The sequence below is a fragment of the Elephantulus edwardii genome, unplaced genomic scaffold, assembly GCF_000299155.1.
Source record: "Elephantulus edwardii isolate Elephantulus edwardi_28Jun2011 unplaced genomic scaffold, EleEdw1.0 scaffold00017, whole genome shotgun sequence".
Taxonomy (NCBI): domain Eukaryota; kingdom Metazoa; phylum Chordata; class Mammalia; order Macroscelidea; family Macroscelididae; genus Elephantulus; species Elephantulus edwardii.
In genome coordinates this window covers 12,399,299-12,422,440 of record NW_006399767.1, presented here as the reverse complement: position 1 = coordinate 12,422,440, position 23,142 = coordinate 12,399,299, and the positions used below count along the sequence as shown (strand labels likewise).

The window sequence follows — 23,142 nt, the reverse complement described above, 5'->3', positions numbered from 1 at the left end:
CTTCCATAATAGCTTGCCTCCGGAAACCCTATGAACTTGGAGAGAGGATGAAAGGCACCCAAGCGTCAAGGACTCTCCTTCATAGGGTCGCTATGAGTCACCTGCGACTCGATGGCACTTAACAACAACAACAACAACCTGTCTGCAGCAGAGCAGCTGGTGGATTCCAACTGCGGGCCTTCACGACTGCAGAACAACTTCCTACCACTAGGGCACCAGAGTGTCATTGTATTTGTTTTACTTATAAAATGGACATATAATAATACACAGAAGTGTGGTGAAAAGAATAAGCACTTGATAAACAAAGATAGACACCCTGTAAGTACGCAGTAACTGTCAGTTTTAATAGTTAGTGAATCCTTTCTAAATAGGACCAACTGTAAGCGGGGATCTGCAAGCTTTGTGGGGAGCGCCCCGCTTATTGGCAGCTTATTGGCATCAGAGGCTGTGGAAATTGCCTGAAAAGGACTCACACATGATTTTGTTGTTATTTAAATCCACACATACTAAGCTGCTTTTCGGAACACCTCATCCACTGCAGCCCACCCAGGGTGCAGCCTGAAGTTCGAGTCTCTCAAGGAGCTCAGAACCCCGCGATGCAGCACGTGGCTGGGAGGCGTTGGAGCTCAGTACCCCCTCCCTCCCCATGCAGCACGTGGCTGGGTGTCATTGGCGCCTCCCGCTGGATCGCTATCCGGCAGTTTAGCTGCCAGTTGGTCGACTGATTTGGGTCACATCTTCCATGGAGGCCTCCAAGAATAGCCCTGGGTCTCCCCTGGGGGAAGGTGACAGAAAACTCAGAGGAGGAAGGGCTGGGGTTGCTGGGGTTGCTCGGGTGGGCGGGAAGAGTCCTCAGTGGAACTGCGGCTGCTTCTAAACCAGGAAGCCTTGGAGAGGGGAGTGAGGCTCCAACTACAGGTCAGCCCTCTTGACTCTGAGAGTTTCTTATTATTGATGCCTTTTCTTTGTCTCTGGTTGCTTTTACTGTTTGAAATTAACACGTGCATAGATGAACGCACGTACACAGAAAAAGGTTCAGGGTCCTCGATCTCAAGAGCAACGAGGCTGCAGAGAGCTGTGATCTAAGAAATCGGGGCGGGGGGCGGGGCTCGGAATAGTTAGATACGCTGTCCTCTCCTTTACTATTCAGAAGGCGCCCTCTGAAGTTTGTAGGAGGCTTTTTAGAGTAAAGAGCCTTGAGGGCATAGTGTGTAAGGTAGAGAGTGGGCTGTGAGCCAAAACGTTGGTAGTTTGAATCCACCAACTTACTTTTAAGCTTCCTGTAAAGATCTATAGCCTCACTGTGAGGCAGAAGTAACTTGATGTCTGTCCATATTAGTTCAAGAGCTAATAAAGCAGAGAGCAGCATCTCAGCAGGGATTCTCATAAACTAGTCCACACAGCAGGTGAGCAGGCGCTTATGCAGGTGAGGAGAGGCTGCCGGAGGTGAAGTGGCCTGCCCAGTGCTTCAGTCAAATGGTGAAGAGGGATTTGAGCTTCCGGAAACTCTATGCACTTAGAGAAATGATGAAAGTTATACAAGTGTTCAGGTCTTTCATTCATAGGGTATTGCTACGAGTTATCTATAACTCGATGGCACTTAATAACAACATTTCAAATGTAGGTTAGGGTTAGGGTTGTTTTTGTTGTGCACTGTTGAGTTAGAACCAACCCATAGCTGACCCTCCAGTGGGCTTTCAGAGGCAGTTAATCCCAGCTAGTGGCCTTGAACCGTGTGCCTTCAGGATTTAATGACAGTTTAGAATTGATAGAAGACTGTAGTCTTCAATATGTATTCCATCTTAACATCAAAAAGCCAGAAATTCTCACCACTGGACTGACAAACAACATCATGGTAGATGGAGAAAAAATTGAAATTGTCAAAGGTTTCATCCTACTTGAATCCACAATCAACACACTCTGTACCAGCAGTCAGGAGGTCAGGAAACTTAATACATTGAGCAAGTCCTGTGTCTTGGATCTCTTTAAATTACGGAGGAGCAATGATAGCACTTTGAAGGCTAAGATAAACCTGATTTAGACTCTGACCTGTTTCATCACTTGCTGTGCATCTGAGAGCTGGACAATGAATGGAATGATAGAAGAAGAATCAATGCCTTTGAATTGCAGTGTTGGATATGAGTACTGAATATTCCATGGACAGCCAAAAGAACAAACAGATACGTCTTGGAGAAAGCAAGGCCAGAGTGCTTTTGGGAGGCAAAAATGACATAGATCACCTTACATACTTCAAGCATGTTGCTAGGAGAGATTATTCCTTGGAAAGGAACATTTTGCTTGGAAAAGGGGTGGGTTAAAGAAAGACAGACCCTCAACCAGGTGGATGGACACAGTGACAGTTGCAATGGGCTTGAGTGTGTCAGAGATTGTGAGGATGGCCCAGCATAGGAGGGGGTTCAGATTTGTTGTTCAAAGGGTCGCTATGGGTTGCACTCCACCCATAGCACCTGACAACAAAAAACATTTCAAAGTTCCCACATTAGCAATGATAGTTTTAGATGTAAATGCATTCAAATGTATGCATCTTTCCCTTTCTTTTTCCTATACTTGATAACTTTCTTAGAAATAACTTTCATTCTTATAGAAACAACTTTAATTTTTTTCATGTATGTTTCTCTCTCTCCCTTTTTTCTGCACAAGTTAGGTTTTCTTTAATCAAGGAAGGGTGCAATGCAACTCGACAGTCTGCCTAAAGGCATTTGCTGGGGATGACAGAGGGGCCGCTGGACTTTCTGAACCTTTGCTTGCTGATCCACGTCTGCTGGAAGGTGGACAGGGAGGCCACGATGGAGCGGCTGATCCACACATGAGTATTTGCACTCAGGAGGAGTGATAGCTTGATCTTGCTCATGCTGGGGGCCAGGACTGTTATCTCCTTCTGCGTCCCGTCAGTAATGTCTGCGTACATGGTGGTTCCTCCAGACAGAACTACATTGCTGTACAGGTCATTGCAAATGTCATATCACACTTCAAGGTGGAGTTGAAGGTGATTTCATGGGTGCCACAAGACTCCAAGGCCAGGAAGGAGGGCTGGAAGAGGCCTAGGACAGCAGAAATGCTCACTGCCAATTGTTGATGACTTGTCTTCCTGCAGCTCATATTTCCTCTCGAGGGAGGAGGAGGAGGCGGCCAATGTAGCCATCTCTTGCTGAAATCCAGGGTGACATAACACAGTTTTGATTTGATGTCACACAATTTCCAGTTGGCTGTGGTAATGAAGCTGTAACCTCTGTCAGAATTTACATGAGGCAGTCTGTCAAGTCCTAGCTAGCTATGTCCAGAAGCAAGATGGAGTGCGGGAGGGCATACCCCTCAGAGATTGACACAGTCCGGGGGAGAGCATATCCCTAGTACATGGTAACGTGTGGGGGAGAGCATACCCCTAGTAGGTGGTCACGTGTGGGGGAGAGCATACCCCTAGTAGGTGGTCACGTGGGGGGAGACATACCCCTAGTAGGTGGTCACGTGGGGGGAGAGCATACCCCTTAAGTAGGTGGTCACGTGGGGGGGAGAGCATACCCCTAGTAAGTGGTCATGTGGGGGGGAGATCATACCCCTAGTAGTGGTCATGTGGGGGGGAGAACATACCCCTAGTAGGTGGTCATAGTGTTGGGGAGAGCATATCCCTCATAGAGTGACACAGTGTGGAGCAGAGCATGCCTCTAGTAGGTGGATGCACGTTGGGGAGATCATACCCCTCATAGGCAGATGCATTTTGGGGGAGAGAGTAACTCTATTAGGTGGACACATGGGAGAGAGTATACCCCTCATAGATGGACGCAGTGTGGGGGAAAGCATGCCCCTCACAGTTGGATGTGGTGTGGGGGAAGGCATATCCCTCATAGACTGACACAGTGTCGGGGAGAGCATACCCCCTAGTATGTGGATGCATGTGGGGGAAGAGCATACCCCTCATAGATAGTGTGGGGGAGAGAATACCCCTCACAGATAGTGTGGGGGAGAGCATACCTCTCATAAATGAATGCAGTGTTGGGGAGAGCGTACCCTGTATAGATGGACACAGTGTAGGGGAGAGCCTGTTAAGTCATCTATGACTCATAGCGACTTCATGTACTATAGCTGTGAAGTCTGCTCTGTCCTGAGCCAGTCTCACTGACTCCAACACACCTACCCCTATTGCCCCAGTTACTGTACAAATCCATCTCATCTGGGGTCTTCCTCGCCTGCACTGTTCCGCCACCCTTCCGAAGATGATGTCTTTCTCCAAAGATTGGTCCCTCCTGGCCACATGACCAAAGTATGTGAGATGGAGCTTCAAAATCCTAGCCTCCAAGGAGAAACTTGGTTTTCACCCTCCTCAAGACAGACCTATTTGTTTTCTTGGCAGTCCTTCGTATGTTCAAGACTCTTCTTTAGCACCATAACTTGAAGGCATCAATTCTTTTTCCGTCATCCTTAGTCATTGTTCAGCTCTCTGATGCATAGCAAGTAATTGTGAAGACAATGGACCAGATCAGATGCACCTTAGTCTCTAGACTGACATTGCTGCTTCTCAGTACTCTGGAAAGAAAGGTCCCTGACAGCAGAGCTATCTAATGCAATTAATCTTTTGATTTCCTGACTGCTGGTGCCAAGAGTGTTGATTGTGGAGCCGAGCAAGCTGTTATTTATTGTTAACCTCCATCTCTTCTCCATCTGTCATGTTGCTGCCAATCTGCCCAGTGGTGAGAATCTTTGTCTTCTGGATGTTGAACTCATAAATGGATGCAATGTGAGGGAGAGTGTACCCCTCATGGATGGACACAGTGTGGGGGAGAGCATACCCCTCTTAGATGGGTGCAGTGTTGACGAGCCCTTTGCTGGAATCCATCACGATGCAGGTGGTGCAGCCAGAGGCCCACAGGGGTGTCACAACCTTGATGGCACCTACATGACTGGCTTCTGAAGGCCTCAGATATGAACTCGGTTACCTTCTCCCAGTTAGCCTTGGAGTTCAGGCTCTTCAGGTGCCACACACAGCTCATTGTAGAAGATGGGGTGCCAAATGACCTCCAAGTCATCCCACTTGGTGGCAATGCTATGCTCAATAGGATACTTGAGAGTCAGGATGCCTTTCTTGCTCTGGGCTTCATCCTCCGCATAGGAGTCCTCTGGCCCATGCCCACCATCAGGCCCTGGTGCCCAGGGCGCACCATGATCAAGAAGAAGAGCCCTGGGGTCTTGATCGCCTGCAATGCACAGTGAAGCTGCTGTGGACTCGGCATGCAGTGATGTCGTCACGGTGAGCTCAGGGGTGGCAGTGATGGTGTGGTGGCAAGGGGCCTCTGCTCGCCATGTAGACGCTCTCTCAGCTCTCTTCATGTACTTTTAAAAGTTTTAACTTTTACATGAAAACCTACAGCCCATTTGGGATTTATTTGGGGATAAAAAAAGCAATCTTATTTTTTATTCTAAATGTTGCAGCTAATTTGTTTGAATTAGTCATCTCCTTCACCAAGATAAAATGCTATTAATATCATAGGAATTTTATTATATACGTTGTATATTTCATTCTATCAGCTTGACAAGATTTATACCAGAGCTGTCTTAATATAACGTTAGACCTCATTTTACTATTTTATTTCAACATTTAACTATGTTTTGAAACTTACAGCTTTACAGCTGTAAAGCTCTGAGCAAGTTACTAGACATTCTAGGACTCAGTTTCTTTACCTATAATGGTATTTCCCATTTTATCTGTAATTATGGCCTTTTTACTATTCCAAAAGGAATTCTGGTGGTTTAGACAGAGTGTCACATGTCATACAGCTTGTTGATTCAAATACACCAGCTGCTCTTCAGGAGAAAGATTGACATTCTCCTCCCCTAAAGATTTACAGCGTCAGAAACCTGCTGGAAACGGTGTATCCTTTGGAATGGACTCGACGACCACAGGCTTGCTAATCTATTTACTTGTGTTTTGAATTTTTATCTTCAGGCTTGCTTGCTTATATAGTAGGTTCCTCTCCCCCACCCCCCGCAGCCCCGGAAGCTGTGATTCTGGTAATCTACTGCATTTGTTTCAGTTTTTATTTTATCTTACCATCCAAAAAGGGAAAACACAACTTGTTAAATTTGGAATCTTGGTTTTGAACATTCTCTCCCATTGGTTCAAAGATAGGCGCTTTCCAAAGTTTGCTGTTGGGGTTGATCTAAGTCTGTGCTGTGGGCTCTGCAGCAGACGTGAGGTGATTGGCCTAATCTCTGTTATCTGAGTAGTGAAGCCTACAGAATGGCTGTTGGCGTGGAAGATGTCAGAGGCCACAGATGTATATTCTTTTTTTTAAAAAAATGTATATATTTTTTTAAGAAATGGTGTATCTGTGTTTTTGTTTTGGACTGATTCAGACATCAATGATTTCATTGAAAAGGGATTAAAATTCAATAGTCTGACTTTTAAAAGTGAATAAAGTCTTATATGAATATTTGTGAAACCTTAATATTAATGAATATGTAAATGTTATGTACTGTAGAGTTGGAGCTGACCCGTAGCTGACCCTCGGGTGCATTTTCAGAGGCAATTAATCATTCAGAAGGAGATTGTCCATCCTCTCCTATGGAGCAAATGGTGGCGTTGAACTGCATGTCTTTAGGACTGTAGCACAGCTTCTTAAATGCCTCAATAAAGTAGTTTCAGTCATATTAAGAATATGCACAAGTAATATATTATCATCCTAGAGATGTTATAATAGCTCTGTATTACAAGTGGGTGACTTTAAGGAACATAAGTTTATTTTCTCACAGTTTGGGAGACTAAAAGTCCAAATAAAAGTCTTGACCCTGTAGCTCCTTCCTTGTCGGTTGCTCAGTTTGTGGACATTTCTTATACAGCATCAGTCTTCCTTTGTCATACACACATGTCTCTGTCTCTGTCTGCTGCTCTTTATTCAACTCAGACATTTATATAATTTCTGAGTTGTATGTTGTTGTTATGTGCTGTCAAGTCACCTGAAACTCATAATGACCGTGTGTACAATTGCTCTGCCTTGTCCTGAGGCAGTCTCACTGACTGACACAGCTACCTCCATTACCCCAGTCACTATATCAATCCATCTCATCCGGGGTCTTCTTCTCCTGTGCTGTGCCTCCACCCTTCTGAGAATTATGCCCTTTTCCAAGGACCAGTCCCTCCTGGCCATGTGCCCAAAGTATGTGAGACAGAGCTTCAAAATCCTAGCCCCCAATGCAAAACTTCATTTCACCCTCTCCAAGACAGACTTGTTTATTTTTCTGGTAGTCCATGGTATTTTCAAGACTCTTCTTCAGCACTACAACTTGAAGGCTTCTATTCTTCTTCTGTTCTTGCTCCTCATACAACTCAGTATGAGATCTACCTGCACTGGTACAATTTCAATTTATTGATTACATTTCATTAGATTGCCTTATGGAAAGTAATTACACTGGAATGTAAGGTAATTGTATTGCATTATATGATATTCAGGAGCCCAGTCCCTAGGGAGTTGTGCGCTAACCTAGATCATCCATCCCCTCAGGCAGTTCAACTCCATTAGCCAAGGGCAATCTCCTCCCATGGAGCTCACAACCTTGGAAACCCATTAGAAGGTCAGCTTTTGAATTGGTTCCAATATGACAGCAAAGAATTGTGTCAAATTGATATTACATTGCATCCATAGATGTAGAGTTAGAATACCAAATATATACTGGGACACACACACACATAATTCAATCCATAAGAGTGTTTAAAGTTTCTATTTAAATAAATCTAAAGGATGTCCTCAATAAGTCTAAAATAAAAATGCCAGGTGATAATACCTTTGTTCTTGTAAGGTGTAAAATAATAATAATAGTAATAATATATAATTGATGTGATCCCATAATCGGTGAAACACAACATACACATTTAGGGCTTTAAATGTCTAACAACACTTTTAGCTGAGTCCAACCAGTTTGGATCTATAGCACGTGTGTCACTGATTATCAAGCAGTTCATCATTTCCATTATTCTTTATTAATCATTCAGAAGTGTGGTTTGCATTTCCAAGCATTTGGATTTTTTTTGGCTGTCTTTTTATTATTGGTTTCTATCTGTATGGCATTGTGGTCAGAGTAAGTGGTCTATAATGTTTGTTGATAATACTTTTGTGGCTTAGAGTATGGGGTTCATCCTTTGGTTGCTGAGGAATTGTCTTCTACTCACATAGATCTGCTCTTTTCCTGTCTCCTTCGCTGGGCTCCACTTCATTTCAACCATCCACACTCCTGAATCCACACTTGGTGCAAACTTTGAATGTTCTCAGCTTCTCGGTACAAACTCAGCTCCTAAAAGAGCCTTGTGGGGGGGGATTCTTAATGATCTACTTCTGAAAGATCAGTCATTAAAGACTCTATAGCCCATAGTCACACTCTCATGCTCATGGTGTCACTGTAGATTGGCATCAACTTGATGGCAACTTTTTTCTTTTTTAATGTAATGCACACTTCAAGCAACCAGAAGAACTCTGTTTTACTAGAAACATCTCTAGGTTCTGAAATATTTTTCAGAAGAGTGCTTCTCACTTTGGTTAACTCTAAGTATTACCTTGGGATAGTTCTGAAACTTCCAACTCCCAGGTCTCTCTCCTTTAAGACTAGTTAATAGCTCTGACATCTGTAGATTGAACTATATGCCTCAAGGCAATTCTCATAACTAAGAGTCTTATTTAAGCTCGCTTTAAAAAAACCCACAAGGAAGTGGCTGATTTTAGAGAACAGAAATTTATTTTCTTACAGTTTGGAGGCTAGAAATCCAAATTAGAATGTCAGTGCTAGAGAAAGTCCTTTCCTGTCAATAGGCATAGATGCTCCTTGGCATTTCTTGGCATCTATATCTTCCCGTGCATGTCTTGGTACCTACTGTGATTTTTTGATAAGACCTTTGCCAATGAGTGTGGAAGGGGATTTATTCCAAAGGTAGGTTTCTGGGCTTCATATACATAGATTTTAATCCCATGAGTTTGTAATAGGATTTAGGAATCTGCATTTTTAACAAGTCATTTGAATGATGCTGATGCAGGCAATCTTTATTTGCTCTACGACCCAGGAAATTCTATAATGATGGGACCTGTAAATAGCTTAGTTAGCTTTTAAACTGTGTAGTGTTGGAGGCAAAGGCTTCTGAAGACTGAGTGAGGGGGCGAGCTCTGGTGGCCTAGTGGCAGGAAACTGCACTGCAATCCCAGAGGTGCACGGTTCAAATCCACCAGATGCTCTGCTGAAGAAAGAGGAACAATCGCCTCCTGTAAAGTCAGATCCAATTTGACGGTACACACGTAAAAAGAATAAATAAATCAATAAAAATTAAAAAAAAAAAAGACTGAGTGAGGGGCCTGGTGGTAGGACTAGGACTTAAAATACATGATCTATTTCCTTTATGAATTTGAGGGACAGGCAAGGGGAAATGAATAAGGAGGTATTTTGTGTAACCATCCCACTGATAAATAGTGTGAGTTTACAGTAGGCATATGATGTGTACCATATACACATGAAGCTTGATAGTTTATTGGCTAGTTGTTTCTTATTTCTTATAACTTTCTTGTATTCAGATCAATGGCTCCATCAGCAAGTGCTTATTGCATTTCTGTGCTCTATGATTGTTAGGCACAAGGAAGTGTGATATCCATTCATCTGTCGGGTTGTTTCTTTGTTTTGTTTTTTCAAGGCGGTCTACATGAAATGAGGAGAGACAGAAGATGATGGAGGCAATGAGTTTCAGAACTCCTTTATTTGTAAAGTGACTGAGGCGTTAGAGTTCTTTTTCATTTATCCATGCATTTAGTGAGCATATGCTTTGTGCCAGACACTGTTCTAGGTACTATGTAAGATAATAAGACTTCTGGTGAGGAAGATATATATTTAAGTGAATGGCCACACTGCAATGAGAAAGAACCCGTGGATGTGCCCTAAAGCGAGTTCTTTGGAGTCTTGAGCAACCAGCTAACAAATCCTTTGGAAAGTGGGCCTTTGTTTAGAATCGAGATGCTCAATATAATAGACAATGATTTAGGCCTTAAAAAATTTAATTCTCAGGGAGCTCTGGTGGCCTAGTGGCAAGAAGCTGCACTGCAAACTCAGAGATATATGGTTCGAGTCCACCAGCCCACTCTGCTGGAGAAGGAGGGGACAATCTCCTCCTGTATCTGTCAAATTAAATTTGACGGCACACACACACACACACACAAAATAATAAAATATATATTGAAAAAAAGAAATTTAATTCTCACCTCTATAACTTCAGAGAAGATGACCTGTGGACAGGGCTAGCAGCCGAGCAGAGAATGGTTAGGATTAAACACGCAATCAAATCCTGGCTTCGGTGTTTATTTGCTGTGTGATCTCATGCAAGTTGCTTAGGGGTTTCAGTCTGTGCCACCACGGATCCTTCAAATTGAGACTAAATAAAACCTGTGTCTGTTGTTGTGGAAAATAAATGAGAGACTGTGTATATTGTTATTGTTAAGTGTCACTGAGTTGGAATCGACTCATAGCTGATCCTGCAGAGAGTTGTCAGAGGCTGTAAATTGCTAACGAGGAGACTGCCCATCCATCTCCTGCAGAGCAGCTGACGGATTCGAACTGCTTGCTTTTAAGTGGCAGTGCAACTCCTTACCACCAGGCCACCAGACTTCCCTCAATGTGTACGAGGTATTAGCAAGGAGCAAGAAATCGTCCACAAATATTAGCTGCTTTTTGTAAAAAGTGTCTGCGCTTCACTGAACAAGACACAGTGGAAGGCATTTTCAACAATAAATTTAAGCAACAATACCTATGTATTGCAGGTACTAAACACAATGATTTTCTGGGATTTAATGGACACTTTGCCAGCACCACATCCCTTGGCAAGAGGGACACCCCTTCAACGTTTGGTGATACAAAAGCTCTGAGAACCAGTGAGTTCCCAGCCCTACACAGAGTGTCTGCCCACCTAGAGTAAGTAAAGCTCCGGTGAAAATAACTGTTGTAGAAAGTTTTGACTAAGAAGCTAATAATAGGAGAGCTAATGTGACATCTTTGACAAGAACATTCATTGTGGTGCAAGAATGCCTGGGTTCAAGTCCCAGCTCTGTCACTTAACTACGTGTGGGTTCTAGGGAAAATTACTTTACCTTTCTGATCTATAGAATGGGGATAGGAAATTGTCTATTACACTTCACAATAATAGCAAAGTTCAACAGGGCAGCAAACAACAAATGCTTGCAGGGTGGTGAAGCAATTGGAAATCTTATTTACTGTTGGTGGGAATATAAAATGGTACAACCACTATAGAAGTTTGTCTGGTGCTTTATCAAAAAGTTAGAAATAGAAATACCATTTGACCTAGCAAGTCCACTATTGGGATATACCCTACAGGAATCCAAGCAGCAACTCAAACAGATTTATTGCTGTGTAATTCACAATAGCAAAGAGATGGAAGCAACCTAAGTGCCCATGAACAAATGAATAGAAAAGCATGGTACATATGAACAAAGGAATGTTAGGCAGCACTGGAAAACAATGAACTTGTAAAACATTACACAACAATGGGTGAGCCTGGAAGACATTGTGCTGAGTGAAACATCTCAGTCACAAAAGGATAAATGCTACCTAACACCACTGTTAGAAGACTGACAAAAGAGGTTGAGGGGAGAATAGGAAGAGTGGATAATGAACAGTGCATTGGAACGGATGAGGGGAGCAAAGGAATATCTGAAAGGATTATATGATTAGGCAATTTATGACAACAATCTGGAACAAGAGGTGCATTGCAAAGTGGACTGGAGTGGGGAAGGGAAGAGGAGGGAGGAGAACGTGCAAAAATGAATGAAGGTGAAAACCCAACCTTTCTATAAACTTTCTTTAAAATAAAAATAAAAACATTATATTAATTTTATATATATATATATATATATATATATATATATATATATAGTGCCCATTACACGTAAAGTCACTTGGAAAATTAAAATGCATCTGACCCAAGCCATGATGCTTTGATCATATTGTATGCATGTGTGTGGATATTGGACAATAAATAAGGAAAACTGAAGAGTTGATGATGGTGTGGATAAAGAACATCAAATAGTCACACCACGAACTGCCAATAGAATGAACAAATCCTTCTTGGATGGAGTTCTGCCAGGATACAAGGATAGCGAGTCTTGTCTCACACACTTTGGACATGTTCTCAGGAGGAACCAGTTCCTAGAGAAGGAAGGACATCATGCTTGGTAAAGCAGAGGGTCAGGGGGAAATAAGCGCCTCAGGGAGGTGGGTTGGTGCTGGGGCTGAAACAATGGGCTTGAACCATAGCAGTTAGTTCAAGCGAAGCACATAAGTTGGGCTGACATTGTCTGTGCCGAGAATCTCCTAAACCCAGGAAAAGACCAGTGTCAAGCTAGATGGACCTATAGAGATCACCAAGGAATGTTAGGTCTACAGACGCTGAAAAGAGAAAGGGCCTTCACTGGGAGCTGACCCAAAGATGGAGCTGGCCTTCCCTCGGAGCTGACCCAGAGTCTTCCCCTAGAGCTGGTGACCTGAATCCAGACTCCCACCCTCTTAAACAGGGGCTCTTGTGGCTTCGTCTGCAGGGAATCGAGCTGCCAGCCCCGGTGCTTCTCTGGAGGCTGGCATCTGTTAGCAACTCCACAAGAGAAAGATGAGCGCTCTCCTCTGATCGTGATTTACAAACTCGGAAAATCTGCTGGAGGATCAGCTATGTTGGTTCCAGCTCAACAGTATTGAGTTGTTGAGCCTCTTAAACGGTGAAAGAATAAATATTTGTTAGCTGAAGTCATAGCATTTTGTGGTATTTCTATTATAGTTGTTGTTGTGTATGGAGTCGGAATCAACCCGTGGCTGACCCTGTGCCGTTAATTACACAGGAGGAGGTTGTCCAGTTGTCTCCCGCGGAGTGGCTGATGGATTAGAACTCTGTGCCTTCAGGATTGCAGTAGCGCTTCTTAACCAGTAGGCCACCAGAGCTCCCTCGTACTAGATAATGAAGGCTGAGGAGTTCTCTGAGTTAATGAATTTTTGCTTTATTTACAATTTACTAAAGGTGGACGTGAGGGTTGGGGGAAACTAAGAAAAGAAGGGACAGATAATGAATGCTGCATGGGACAAATGAAGGAAAGAACTGTTTAAAAGGAATATATGATTAGGTATTATTTATATAGAAATAATCCAGAATAAGAGATGCATAGCAAAGTGGACTGGGGTGGGGAGACAGGAAATGATGCAATAAATGAATTAAAAAATAAAAAGTGAAGGTGGGGTAGGGAGGAAAATGTGAAACAATGAATGAATGGAAAAAAAATCCAACTTTTCTGTAAACTTTTGTTAAAATAAGAAAAAGTAAAGGTGGACATGAGTTGTACTTGACTTGATGGTACCTAACAACAACAAAGGTGGACAAAGAATAAGGAAAACAAAAGAATTGTGGTGTTAGAGAAGAGTCTTGAATACACACTGGACTGCCAAAAGAACAAACAAAATCTACTTTGGAGGAGATACAACCAGAGTTCTTGGAGGCAAGGGTGGTGAAATTGGAGATCCGCCTCTGACCCTGCTTGGTGTTGTGTATTTTATCAGAGAAAGTCAGCTCTGTTGAGGGCTCACTTCTTTTTCAGGTAGACATGATTCGATCAGTTCTACTTACATTGCAGGAATATTTGTGGTGAGCAAACAAGATAAGAAATATGAAGTTGTTTTGAAACCATGAAAATGTAAGAGTGATGCAATATCAGAAAATATAACAAGGATTCCACGCCTTGATTATGAGTAGGCCTGAAAGCATTATCCAAGACCATTTTTCAAGCACAAAGCCTCTCCACCCAGAAGTGATTGCTTTTGCCGCTAATATCTACAACATCTCAACACTAAGCATAATGCTCAGTTACCATTACTATTTCAAGTCTAGATTTTAGGGTTTTTTTTATTATTTTTATTATTTGACTTTTCTTTCTACTTAACAAGCATTATTGATGAACGTTTTTTGTTGGGGGGGAATACTTTATTATAGAGTTTTCAGTGAAAGGTTACACAACAAATTGTTGTTATTGTTATGCGCCGTCGAGTCACCTGTGACTCATAATGACCATATGCACAGCAGCTCTGAAGTCTGCCCTATCCTGAGCCATTCTCACGGATTCTGACACACCAACTCCCATTGCCCCAGTTACTGTGTTAATCCATCTCATCCAGGGTCTTCCTCTCCTGCACTTTCTCTCTACCCTTCCTAACATGATGTCATTCTCTTAGGGCCATGTTGCTAGGAGGGGCTATTTTTTGGAGAGGGATATGATACTCAGAAAGACAGAGAGAGGGCCAGTGAAGGAGAGGAAGACCCTCAACCAGGTGGATTGACACGGTGACTGCTGCAATTGGCCCAAATATGCCAGGAAGTGGGAGGATGGCACAAGATGGGACAGGGCTCAGATCTGTGTTCATAGAGTCCCTGTGGGTCTTACTTGACTCAGTTGCACCTAATAACAACTTGTGGCATAGTGTACAGGGAGTGGTGTTGCTAATTCAAAGGCCACGCCTCTCTGGAAGTTCAAATCCACCAGCAGCCCCTCAGACAAAGAGGGACAATCTCCTCCTGAGCGATTTACAGCCTCAGAAACCCAAAGGAGGGACGGCTCTGAGTTGGTTCTGACTCAACTGCAGTTTGAGGTTTTTTTAGTTTGAAATTTGATAGGGTCCAGATCTCCTAACTGGGGACACTTCTAGTGTTCAGACACTAAGCTCAGGTTCTAGCTCCCAATTTAAGCACCAAGAAAAATAGAATCCTCCTGCTTTCTTCCCAGCACAGCTGCAGAGTTGGAGCGGAATTCTTCCTCCTCTTCCTCCTCACGTTTGGAGCTCTCCTTGGAAACCTCATTGCCTGAAATCCAAATGAATAAATATCCCGAGGACTTCAGCCTACTTAAGTTGCAGACAAGTGAGTAAATCAGGGACTCCCCCTGCCCAGGCTCAGTGCTGAGGTCTTGTCAGAAGCCTGCCGCACTGCTGGGTGCCGTTTACTGAAGACCTACTCAGTGCCTGCGATCTGGCAAGCTTCATCTCAGTTCTCATGACAACTTTGCTGGGAGCTGCCATTTTATGAATATAAACATTTCATGGCCTAAAGGAAAATTTAAGTGAGTAAATTAGTTTTCCATCCAACAAGTTATATACATTGTTTGTTTCCCTGACATTGTTTACTAGCCCCATGATGTCTCAGCACTTTACTCACGTCCACCCAGCCTCCCCCATTACTCTGTCCTTCCAGTTTCTCTGTATCTTCTTTGCCTTCTCATCTTGCTTTCGGGGAAATGTTGGTCTTGCACAGTTGATTGTTCTACAGGGCGTGTTCTTCACAGATGTCATTGTTTTATATTTTATTTTATAGATTGAAGCTGAAAGGTGACTGCAAATCTAGGTTGCAGTCAGTCCAGTAAGTCTGGTCTTTTCGTGTGGCTAATGTTAGTTAGATGACATTGAGTCAAACATTCCTCATGGAAACCCCACGAACCATGCATGCTGTGCCATCTTCATCATCTGCCACAGTTGAGTCCATTTATTGCTGCAGTCACTGTGTCAATCCATCTTGTTAAGGGTCTTCCTTTCTTTTGCTACCCCCCCTTCCAAGCATGATGTGTCCTTCTCCAAGGAATAGCCTCTTCTAGCAATGTGTCCAAAGTATTGAAATGAAACTTAGTCATCTTTGCCACCAAGGAGCACTCTGCCTGCACTTTCTTCAAGATATACGGGTTTGTTCTTTTGGCAGTCCCTAAGATATTCGGCTCTACTCCAACACCACAGTTCAAAGGCATCGATTCTTCTTCTGTCATCCTTATTCATTTTCCAGTTCTCAGATACATAGCAAGTGATTGAAAAGACGATGGCCTGAATAAGGTGCCCCTTAGTCTTCAAACTGTCACCATTGCTCCTCAGTAATTTAAAGAGGTCCCTGACGGCAGACTTGTCCAGGGTAGTACATCTCCTAATCTTCTGACTGCTAGTATCAAGGATGTTGATTGTGGATCAAGTCAGATGAAACCGTTAACAATTTCAATCTTTTCTTCATTTATCATGATGTTGCCTGTTGGTCCAGTGGTAAAAAGTTTGTTTTCTTAATATTGAGATGTAACCCATACTGAAGGCTGTAGTCTTTAGTCTTTCTGCAGCAAGTGCATCAAGTCTTCCCCACTTTCATCAAGTAAGGTTGTATCATCTGAATAATGCAGGTTGTTGATGAGTTTTCCTCTGATTCTGATCCTCTATTTTTCTTCACAGAGTCCAGTTTCTCAAATGATTTGCTCATCAAATCAGATTGAATAGGTACAAAGAAAAGATACAACCCTGACACACACTTTCCCCTATTTTAAACCATGTGTGTTCCTTTGCTCTGTTCAGACAACAGCTCCTTGATCTAGGTATAGATTGTGCATGAGCACAATTAAGTGTTCTGGAATTCCCATTCTTTTCAGTGTTAGCCAAAACTTGTTATGATCCACATAGTCAAATGCCTTTGCATAGTCAATAAAGCACAAATAGACATTCTTCCAGTATTCTTTGCTTTCAACCAGGATCCATCTGGCATCAACAATGATATCCCTGGTGCCACGACATCTCTAAACCCAACTTTGAACGTCTGGTAATATACTGTTCTAGCCATTTTTGGAGGACCTTCAGCAATATTTTGCTTGCAGGCGATATTAATGATATTGTTTAAGAATGTCCACATTTTGTTGGATCCCCTTTCTTGGGAATGGGAACAAATATGGATTGACAGAGAAAGAATCTATGACTTCAAAGTCATACATATAACCACACACAGCTAGAAAGTAGAGGGACAGGATTCAAAGCCAAACCAGAGTCCAAGTATTTCTCAAGCAGCTTTAGGGTTACTGGGAGGATCACTTCTCATTTATCATGAACATTAGCAATTTTATACTAAAACCACCTAATGAAGAAACAGAGATCCTGCGAGGTCTGAGAACTTGGCTGAATCTCACTGCTGCTTTTCTCACTTGATATTACTGTGTGTATCTGTTTCCCTGTGTCACTGTAGGGCAGGTATGTGCTACTGCTGCTCCTAGCCCTGTGTTCTCAGTTAAGTGCCCTGGTTGACCTGGCTATCCCTTGCTCAATGGGTATCTTTATTCTTTCTATAAAGTTAGCAGAGCAAAGGTTGGAGCATATGTGCTGATGAAATGGTCTCTGAGCTTCCCTGCCTATACTAGACTTCAAATGATAAAATCGGCTTTATTTTTAGTAGTAGTTTAAAAGGAGTGCACAGGGCTTCCCAGGTAGCTCTCCACCCACCCACTTCTCTGATCACAACCTTTTGTGCCTCAACCCATAGAAGTTCCCGCTGGTCTTGGTGGAGAACCAAGGAATTTAGACATGTTGACAAAAGTTGTACAAGCCAGAGAGAACCTGGGGAATTTTCACAATTGCTTTTCATCCATTTCATTGCGAGGCTAGAGTGGTGCTAATGGAAAGATTTCTGATGTCTTGCAGAAGATGGACAGCGTCCCGAGTGGACATTTTACCCGAGGTTTAGCAGTAATATCCACACCTACCATGTTGGAAAGCAGTGTTTCTTCAATGGCGTCTTCTATGGCAACAGACGGTCAGTGTTAGAGAAGACAGTGGACAAGTGCCTCGGGAGGAAGAAATATGGTAATGTTATCTCGTGGACACTCTCAAATCCTCTTCAGCCAGGAGTTTGTGGGGCCAATTTTCTGTGGAATCAGGCCGAGGGCACCCTTGTGGGGTCACCCTGTCTCTCCCGTGTACCCTGGCAGAGAGTAAAATGAAGGAACAGTTGGTAGGCTTCACTTTTTGGCAAAGAACTCATAACATATGCTGATCCACATTTTTGGTTTTTTTTTTTCCATTTCATAAAATGCAAATGTGACATTTAAGTCATCAGATAAGTTCCCAGATTCTTATTAATAGAAACCTTCACTGATGTCCGAAGAAAATAATTTGTGTTTCCATTAATTGCTGCCTGTCTTGTGCACTTAATATTCTACACAAGGAAAACAAAATCTATAAACCTTAGCCTGAAGTAATGTGTTTTTAAATTTCATAGCTTATGCAAATATCTGTGGCAAGCTTTGGAGTGGACTGCTTTTCCGGGAATGTGTTTCACGTGCAGGTTTGCTGTGTCCCTGGAGTAAGGCTAGCCAGCCTGGGCCTAGGGTTTGAACCAGGAGGCGGCTTTAAGCCGAAGGAAGCTGGGAAGGAAGCGGCCATGTTGTTCCTGGTTTGGCTGGCACCTTCACAGGCTTGTGGGAAGCTCTCCTTGCCAGAAGGCAGAAGCGTGGTGGTGGGGAGCGCAGGAATCGTAGCAAGCTTTGGAGTGGACTGCTTTTACGGGAATGTGTTTGACGTGCAGGTTTGCTCTGTCCCTGGAGTGAGGCTAGCCAGCCTGGGCCTAGGGTTTGAACCAGGAGGCGGCCTTAAGCCCAAAGGTTCAAATTGTCTTCCTGTCAAACATTCTTCTAGGTGGTATAGCACTGGTCTGTGTGTTGCTGTGCAGAGGTAACTCGTGGTTGCTGTGATGCTGAAGACTGTGACAGTGATGTGCCAATCGTGGTAACGGGTACCCATGGTGGACAGTGTTGGCTGGAGCTTCCCGACTAAATCAAGCCTGGAAGCAGAAGTGGCATCCACTTCCAAAATGGCTTGCCTCTGGAAACTCTATGTATGAACAGTGCTCAGGCTGTTCGTTCACAGGGTCGCTATGAGTCGTCTATGACTTGACAGCATTAAACAACAACAACAACATGCAAAGATCACATATTTAAAATATATGCTCTGGTGGCTTAGTGGATAGAGAGTTGAGCTACCAATCCAAAGGTAGATGGTTTGAATCCACCAGAGGCTGGGTGGGAGAAATATTAATTTCCTGTGCAATTTACAGCTCCTGAAAACTCACTAGAGGGTCAGCTATGAGTTGGTTTTGACAATCAGTTTTTCTTAAGAGAGAGATGTGTATGTGTGGCATTCACTTCCTAAGCAACATGCCTCTGGAAACTCTATGAACTTTGATAAATGTTGATAGTTGTAGAGGGGCTTCAGACCTTTTGTTTATAGGGTTGCTATGAGTCGTGCTTAACTTGAGGGCAATAAGCAACAACACCAAATTTATACATACACTCATTTAGAATTTGTAATGAACTCATAGCTGGCTCATGAACTGAGTCATAGCTGTCCCTCTAGAGGGTTTTCCAAATCTGTACATCTCAGGAGAAGAGACTGTCCTTTTCTCCCATCGGGTTACCAGTGGGTTAGAATCACAAAAGAAGGGACACCTTTGAATTGGCACAACTCTTACAGATTATGCTTTCAGAATGTGGTAAGACAGTGGGTGAGAATACACACATAATCTCTTGGTATAACTTGGTGAATTCTTGACTTCACCTAACCTGTATTAGATTTGTTGGAAGACCCTAACGAGTTGATGAGTACCAACAGACCTCATGTGGCACCCTTTCCTGCAAAAATACTTGCATAAGAGGGAACTATTGCTTCCTCAAACAATGGGATTGCTGTACCAGGATGGCAAAGAAAAAGAACTAGAACTTCTCATATTTGGAGTTTTAAAAACAGACTTTTAAACTCCAAGCAGGTAGTTTGGGAAAAAAAGGCTTTTGTTTAGATAGTGGTGGTGGTGGTGTTGTTGTTAGGTGCCGTCGAGTTGTAGATGACTCATAGTGACCCTATGAATGAAAGGCCTGAGCACTGTTCATAGAGTTTCCGGAGGCAAACCATTTTGGAAGTGGTTGCCACTCCTGAGAATACATAAAAAGCTACTCATGGTGAGCTCTCAGAGAAGTTGTGGATAGTGGGGTCTTTGGGGAGTCCAGCACTCTGCCCAGCTCTTGAGATAACCTCCAGTGGGAATGTATGTGTGCCTGGCCCTTCTGCCTCATATTGTGCCTAGGGGAAGACCTCAAGGCTCAGGTAGAAAAGGCATCTAGCATGACTCCCAAGTATGTAGGAGTAATGGTAGTTATGGCAAATGTTGAAAAGAACGATGCCTCTGGGTCTCACTCAGTCTGGGGAATGAAGAACAACTACATTCTATGCTCTGAGGAGGCTGTGTAAGCCAGGATAAGGGAAAAAGAGTAAGGTGTGAGGGCTGCCTAAGTCTTACAGCTGGACTCAGGGGAGGCCACAGTATGACACACAGTGGACCATCAAGCCAGAAATGAGGATACATTTATGTATATAACTTGATGCATCATGGAAGGGATGATTTTCTGAGGATCAGGGAGTGCTGGTGGCCTAGTGGTAAGAAGCTATATTGCAATCCCAAAGGCAAGTGATTTGACTCTACCAGCTGCTCTGTGGAAGAAGGACGAACAATCTCCTCTTGTGTGAATTAAAGCCTCTGAAAATGTGCTGAAGGCTCAGCTATGTGTTGGTTCCAATTTGATGGCGCCCAAAACCAACAGACTAGATGACACATGACTCTTACATGTGTGAGGATTCTTATAGATGAATAGAGTTGAAGGGGTGGCAGATACCAGTGTGCACATAGTGAGTCAGGACACAAAGCCTTTTCCACTAGTGCCTTGAGGGAACCTCTGTTGTTGTTTTTAGGTTGTTATAAGTTGTTTGCGACTCATAGCAACCCTATGCACAATAGCTCTGAACCCTGTCCTATCTTGAGCCAATCTCATCTGACACACTTACCCCTATTACCCCAGTTACAGAGTCAATACATCTCATCCAGAGTCTTCCTATCCTGATCTGTCCCTTCATCCTTCCAAGTAGGATGTCCTTTTCCAAGGACTTGTCTCTTATGGCCACGTGCCTAAAGTATATGAGACGGCCTTTAAGGAGAGACTTGATTTCACCCTTTCTAGGACAGACTTGCTCAATACTTGTTCAATACTTTTCTTCAGACCACAACTCAAAGGCATCGATTCTTCTTCTGTCATCATTCTTCTGTCCAGCTCTCTGATGCATGGCAAGCAATTGTGAAGGCCTTGGCTTGGATCAGGCGCACCTTAGTCTCTAAAAGAGAGAGGAATCTCTACATGGTGCAGATATTTAACATGCCCAAGTGATAATCAAGGGATTGAAAAAAATTTAAGTTCTCCCAGAAGCACCTTAGAAGAAAGGCTTGGGGATCCCTGGTGACTTAGTGGCAAGAAGCTGAGCTGCATGCAATACTGAAGGTGGGCAGTTCAAATCCACCCGATGGTCTGCTAGAGAAGGAAGGGCAATCTCCTCCTGTGCCAGTTGGATCTGATTCGATGGTACACAACAAAAAGAAGAAAAGAAAAACACCCACACAAAAGCAACCCCCCCAAAATTCCTCAGTAAAGACAGATTTCCTTAAAAAAAGGCTTGCTGCTAATCTACTTTTGAAAAATCTGCCACTGAAAATTCCATGGAGCGCTGTTCCATTCTGGCACAGAGGATCCCTATGAGAAAGAACTGACTTGATGGCGATATTTCATGTAATGCCTGATGCCATGTAAATCTGACATGCACACCTCCAATCTCCCACTCCCATCTGAGATGTAGTCACAGCATAAAAAGGGGAAGCATTTCTTTAACTGTTTTAAATATATAATGGTCAAGGAAAACTAGGGAGGGACCAAGTTTAGCTGGATATTACCAGGAATGCTCTTGGCTACAAGTCAGGGGAAAAACCAAATGAGAGAATGAAACCGTACACTATTTACTGTGCTCTTAAAGAGACACACTGAAAGGTGGGTGGATTGTTTGGTCTGGCTGTTCAGTGATGTCATCAAGGATATATGTTCATCTTGCTTTTACCCCAATTTATAGTATTTTTGTCATCTTGCTGGTCATTTTATAGCCATCCAGTGATTGCTACAGTCTCCACCCTCACATCTTCACAAAGAAGGGCAAGCTGAACTGCTTGCTACCCATGCCTGTTTCAGGACAAGCTTCCCCCTACACTCCTTAGGAGAACACTTTCCTCTAAGCATGGTCTAAGCACAGTTGTCAATTTAAAAGTGTGCGGCAACGTGTTAACTAGGGTCGAGTCTGCCACATGTATATGAAAAATGAAGGAGATATTCCTTCTAACCTTAATCCAACCCTTTCCGCATCCTAACCTTAATCCAACACTTCTAACGCAAAAGTATATATTAAGCTGAGTCTTGTGTTTATTTCTTCTTCCCTTCTTCTCTGTCCCCTTTCTCTTTGTCTCTCTTCCTACCTCTTTCCCTTCCTCCTGATAATGGGGCTTATAAATACTGGGTGAAAGCTGAGATTTTTATGAAATACTGATTAAATGCACAAGATACGAGAAATGCTTGTGTGTTCTCATTCCATTTAAGAAATAGACATTCTCAGTGTAGGCACTGAATAAAAAAAAAAGGGTCATTAGAAGAGGAAAACAAAAGATGAAGGAAGCAGACACAGAAGAATGGTAGAGGTTAGGGAGCTTATGGGCATGTTTTGTACTGTTGAGTCAGAACTGACCCATAGCTAACTCTCTGGTGGGTTTTTGTTGTTGTTAAGTGCCGTCGTTTTGCAGGCGACTCATAGCGACCCTATGAAGGAGAGTCCTCAACACTTGGGTGTCTTTCATCCTCTCTCCAGGTTCATAGGGTTTCTGGAGACAGCTATTACGGAAGTAGATGCCACTCCTCCTTCCAAGCTTGTTTTGGGTTTTTTTGGATTTTTTAAAATTTTTAAAATAATTTTAATGAACATTTACAGAGAATTTGGATTTCCATTCATTCATTGCTGCACTTCTCTCCCCGCCCAGCCCTCTCTCCCCACTCCTCAGTTCGCTCCTCTCTTTCAAAAGTAAAAGAAAGACTCCCTCCCTGGTACACAATCCCCCCGTACCCCTCCCACTGCCCCAAGTACATTCCACTATGCAACCTTAATTGTGGACTCTTGTGATAACCTTAATACCTCATACATCACTTTTAAATTATTCACTCCCTCATCTGTTTCAGTGCAGTATACACAATTTATCTAGTTTTTCTCAGTCTTACCCCCACTTTTAGTCCCATTTTACAGCAGTGGCACCATGCGATATTTTTCCTTTTGCGACTGAGATACCCCATTCAGCATCATTTCCTCCAGGCTCACCCATTTTGAATAATATTGCATGAGTTCCTTGTTTTTCAATGCAGCATAGTATTC

General features: G+C 43.1%; 1 protein-coding gene and 1 pseudogene across 1 annotated transcript in view; one reads left to right on the top strand and one right to left on the bottom strand.

The window, feature by feature from the left end:
• Positions 1–2,710: 2,710 nt before the first annotated feature.
• LOC102860440 lies at positions 2,711–5,177 on the bottom strand (annotated as a pseudogene).
• Positions 5,178–5,252: 75 nt separating this feature from the next.
• The window catches only part of SPATS1 (spermatogenesis associated, serine-rich 1), a 27,120-nt gene continuing 9,230 nt past the window's right edge, over positions 5,253–23,142 (top strand). Inside the window, exons 1-3 of the mRNA XM_006882133.1 lie at positions 5,253–5,263; positions 14,808–14,941; positions 17,509–17,670. Of these exons, the coding sequence (XP_006882195.1) occupies positions 5,253–5,263; positions 14,808–14,941; positions 17,509–17,670 (307 nt within the window). The remainder of the gene's footprint in view (positions 5,264–14,807; positions 14,942–17,508; positions 17,671–23,142) is intronic.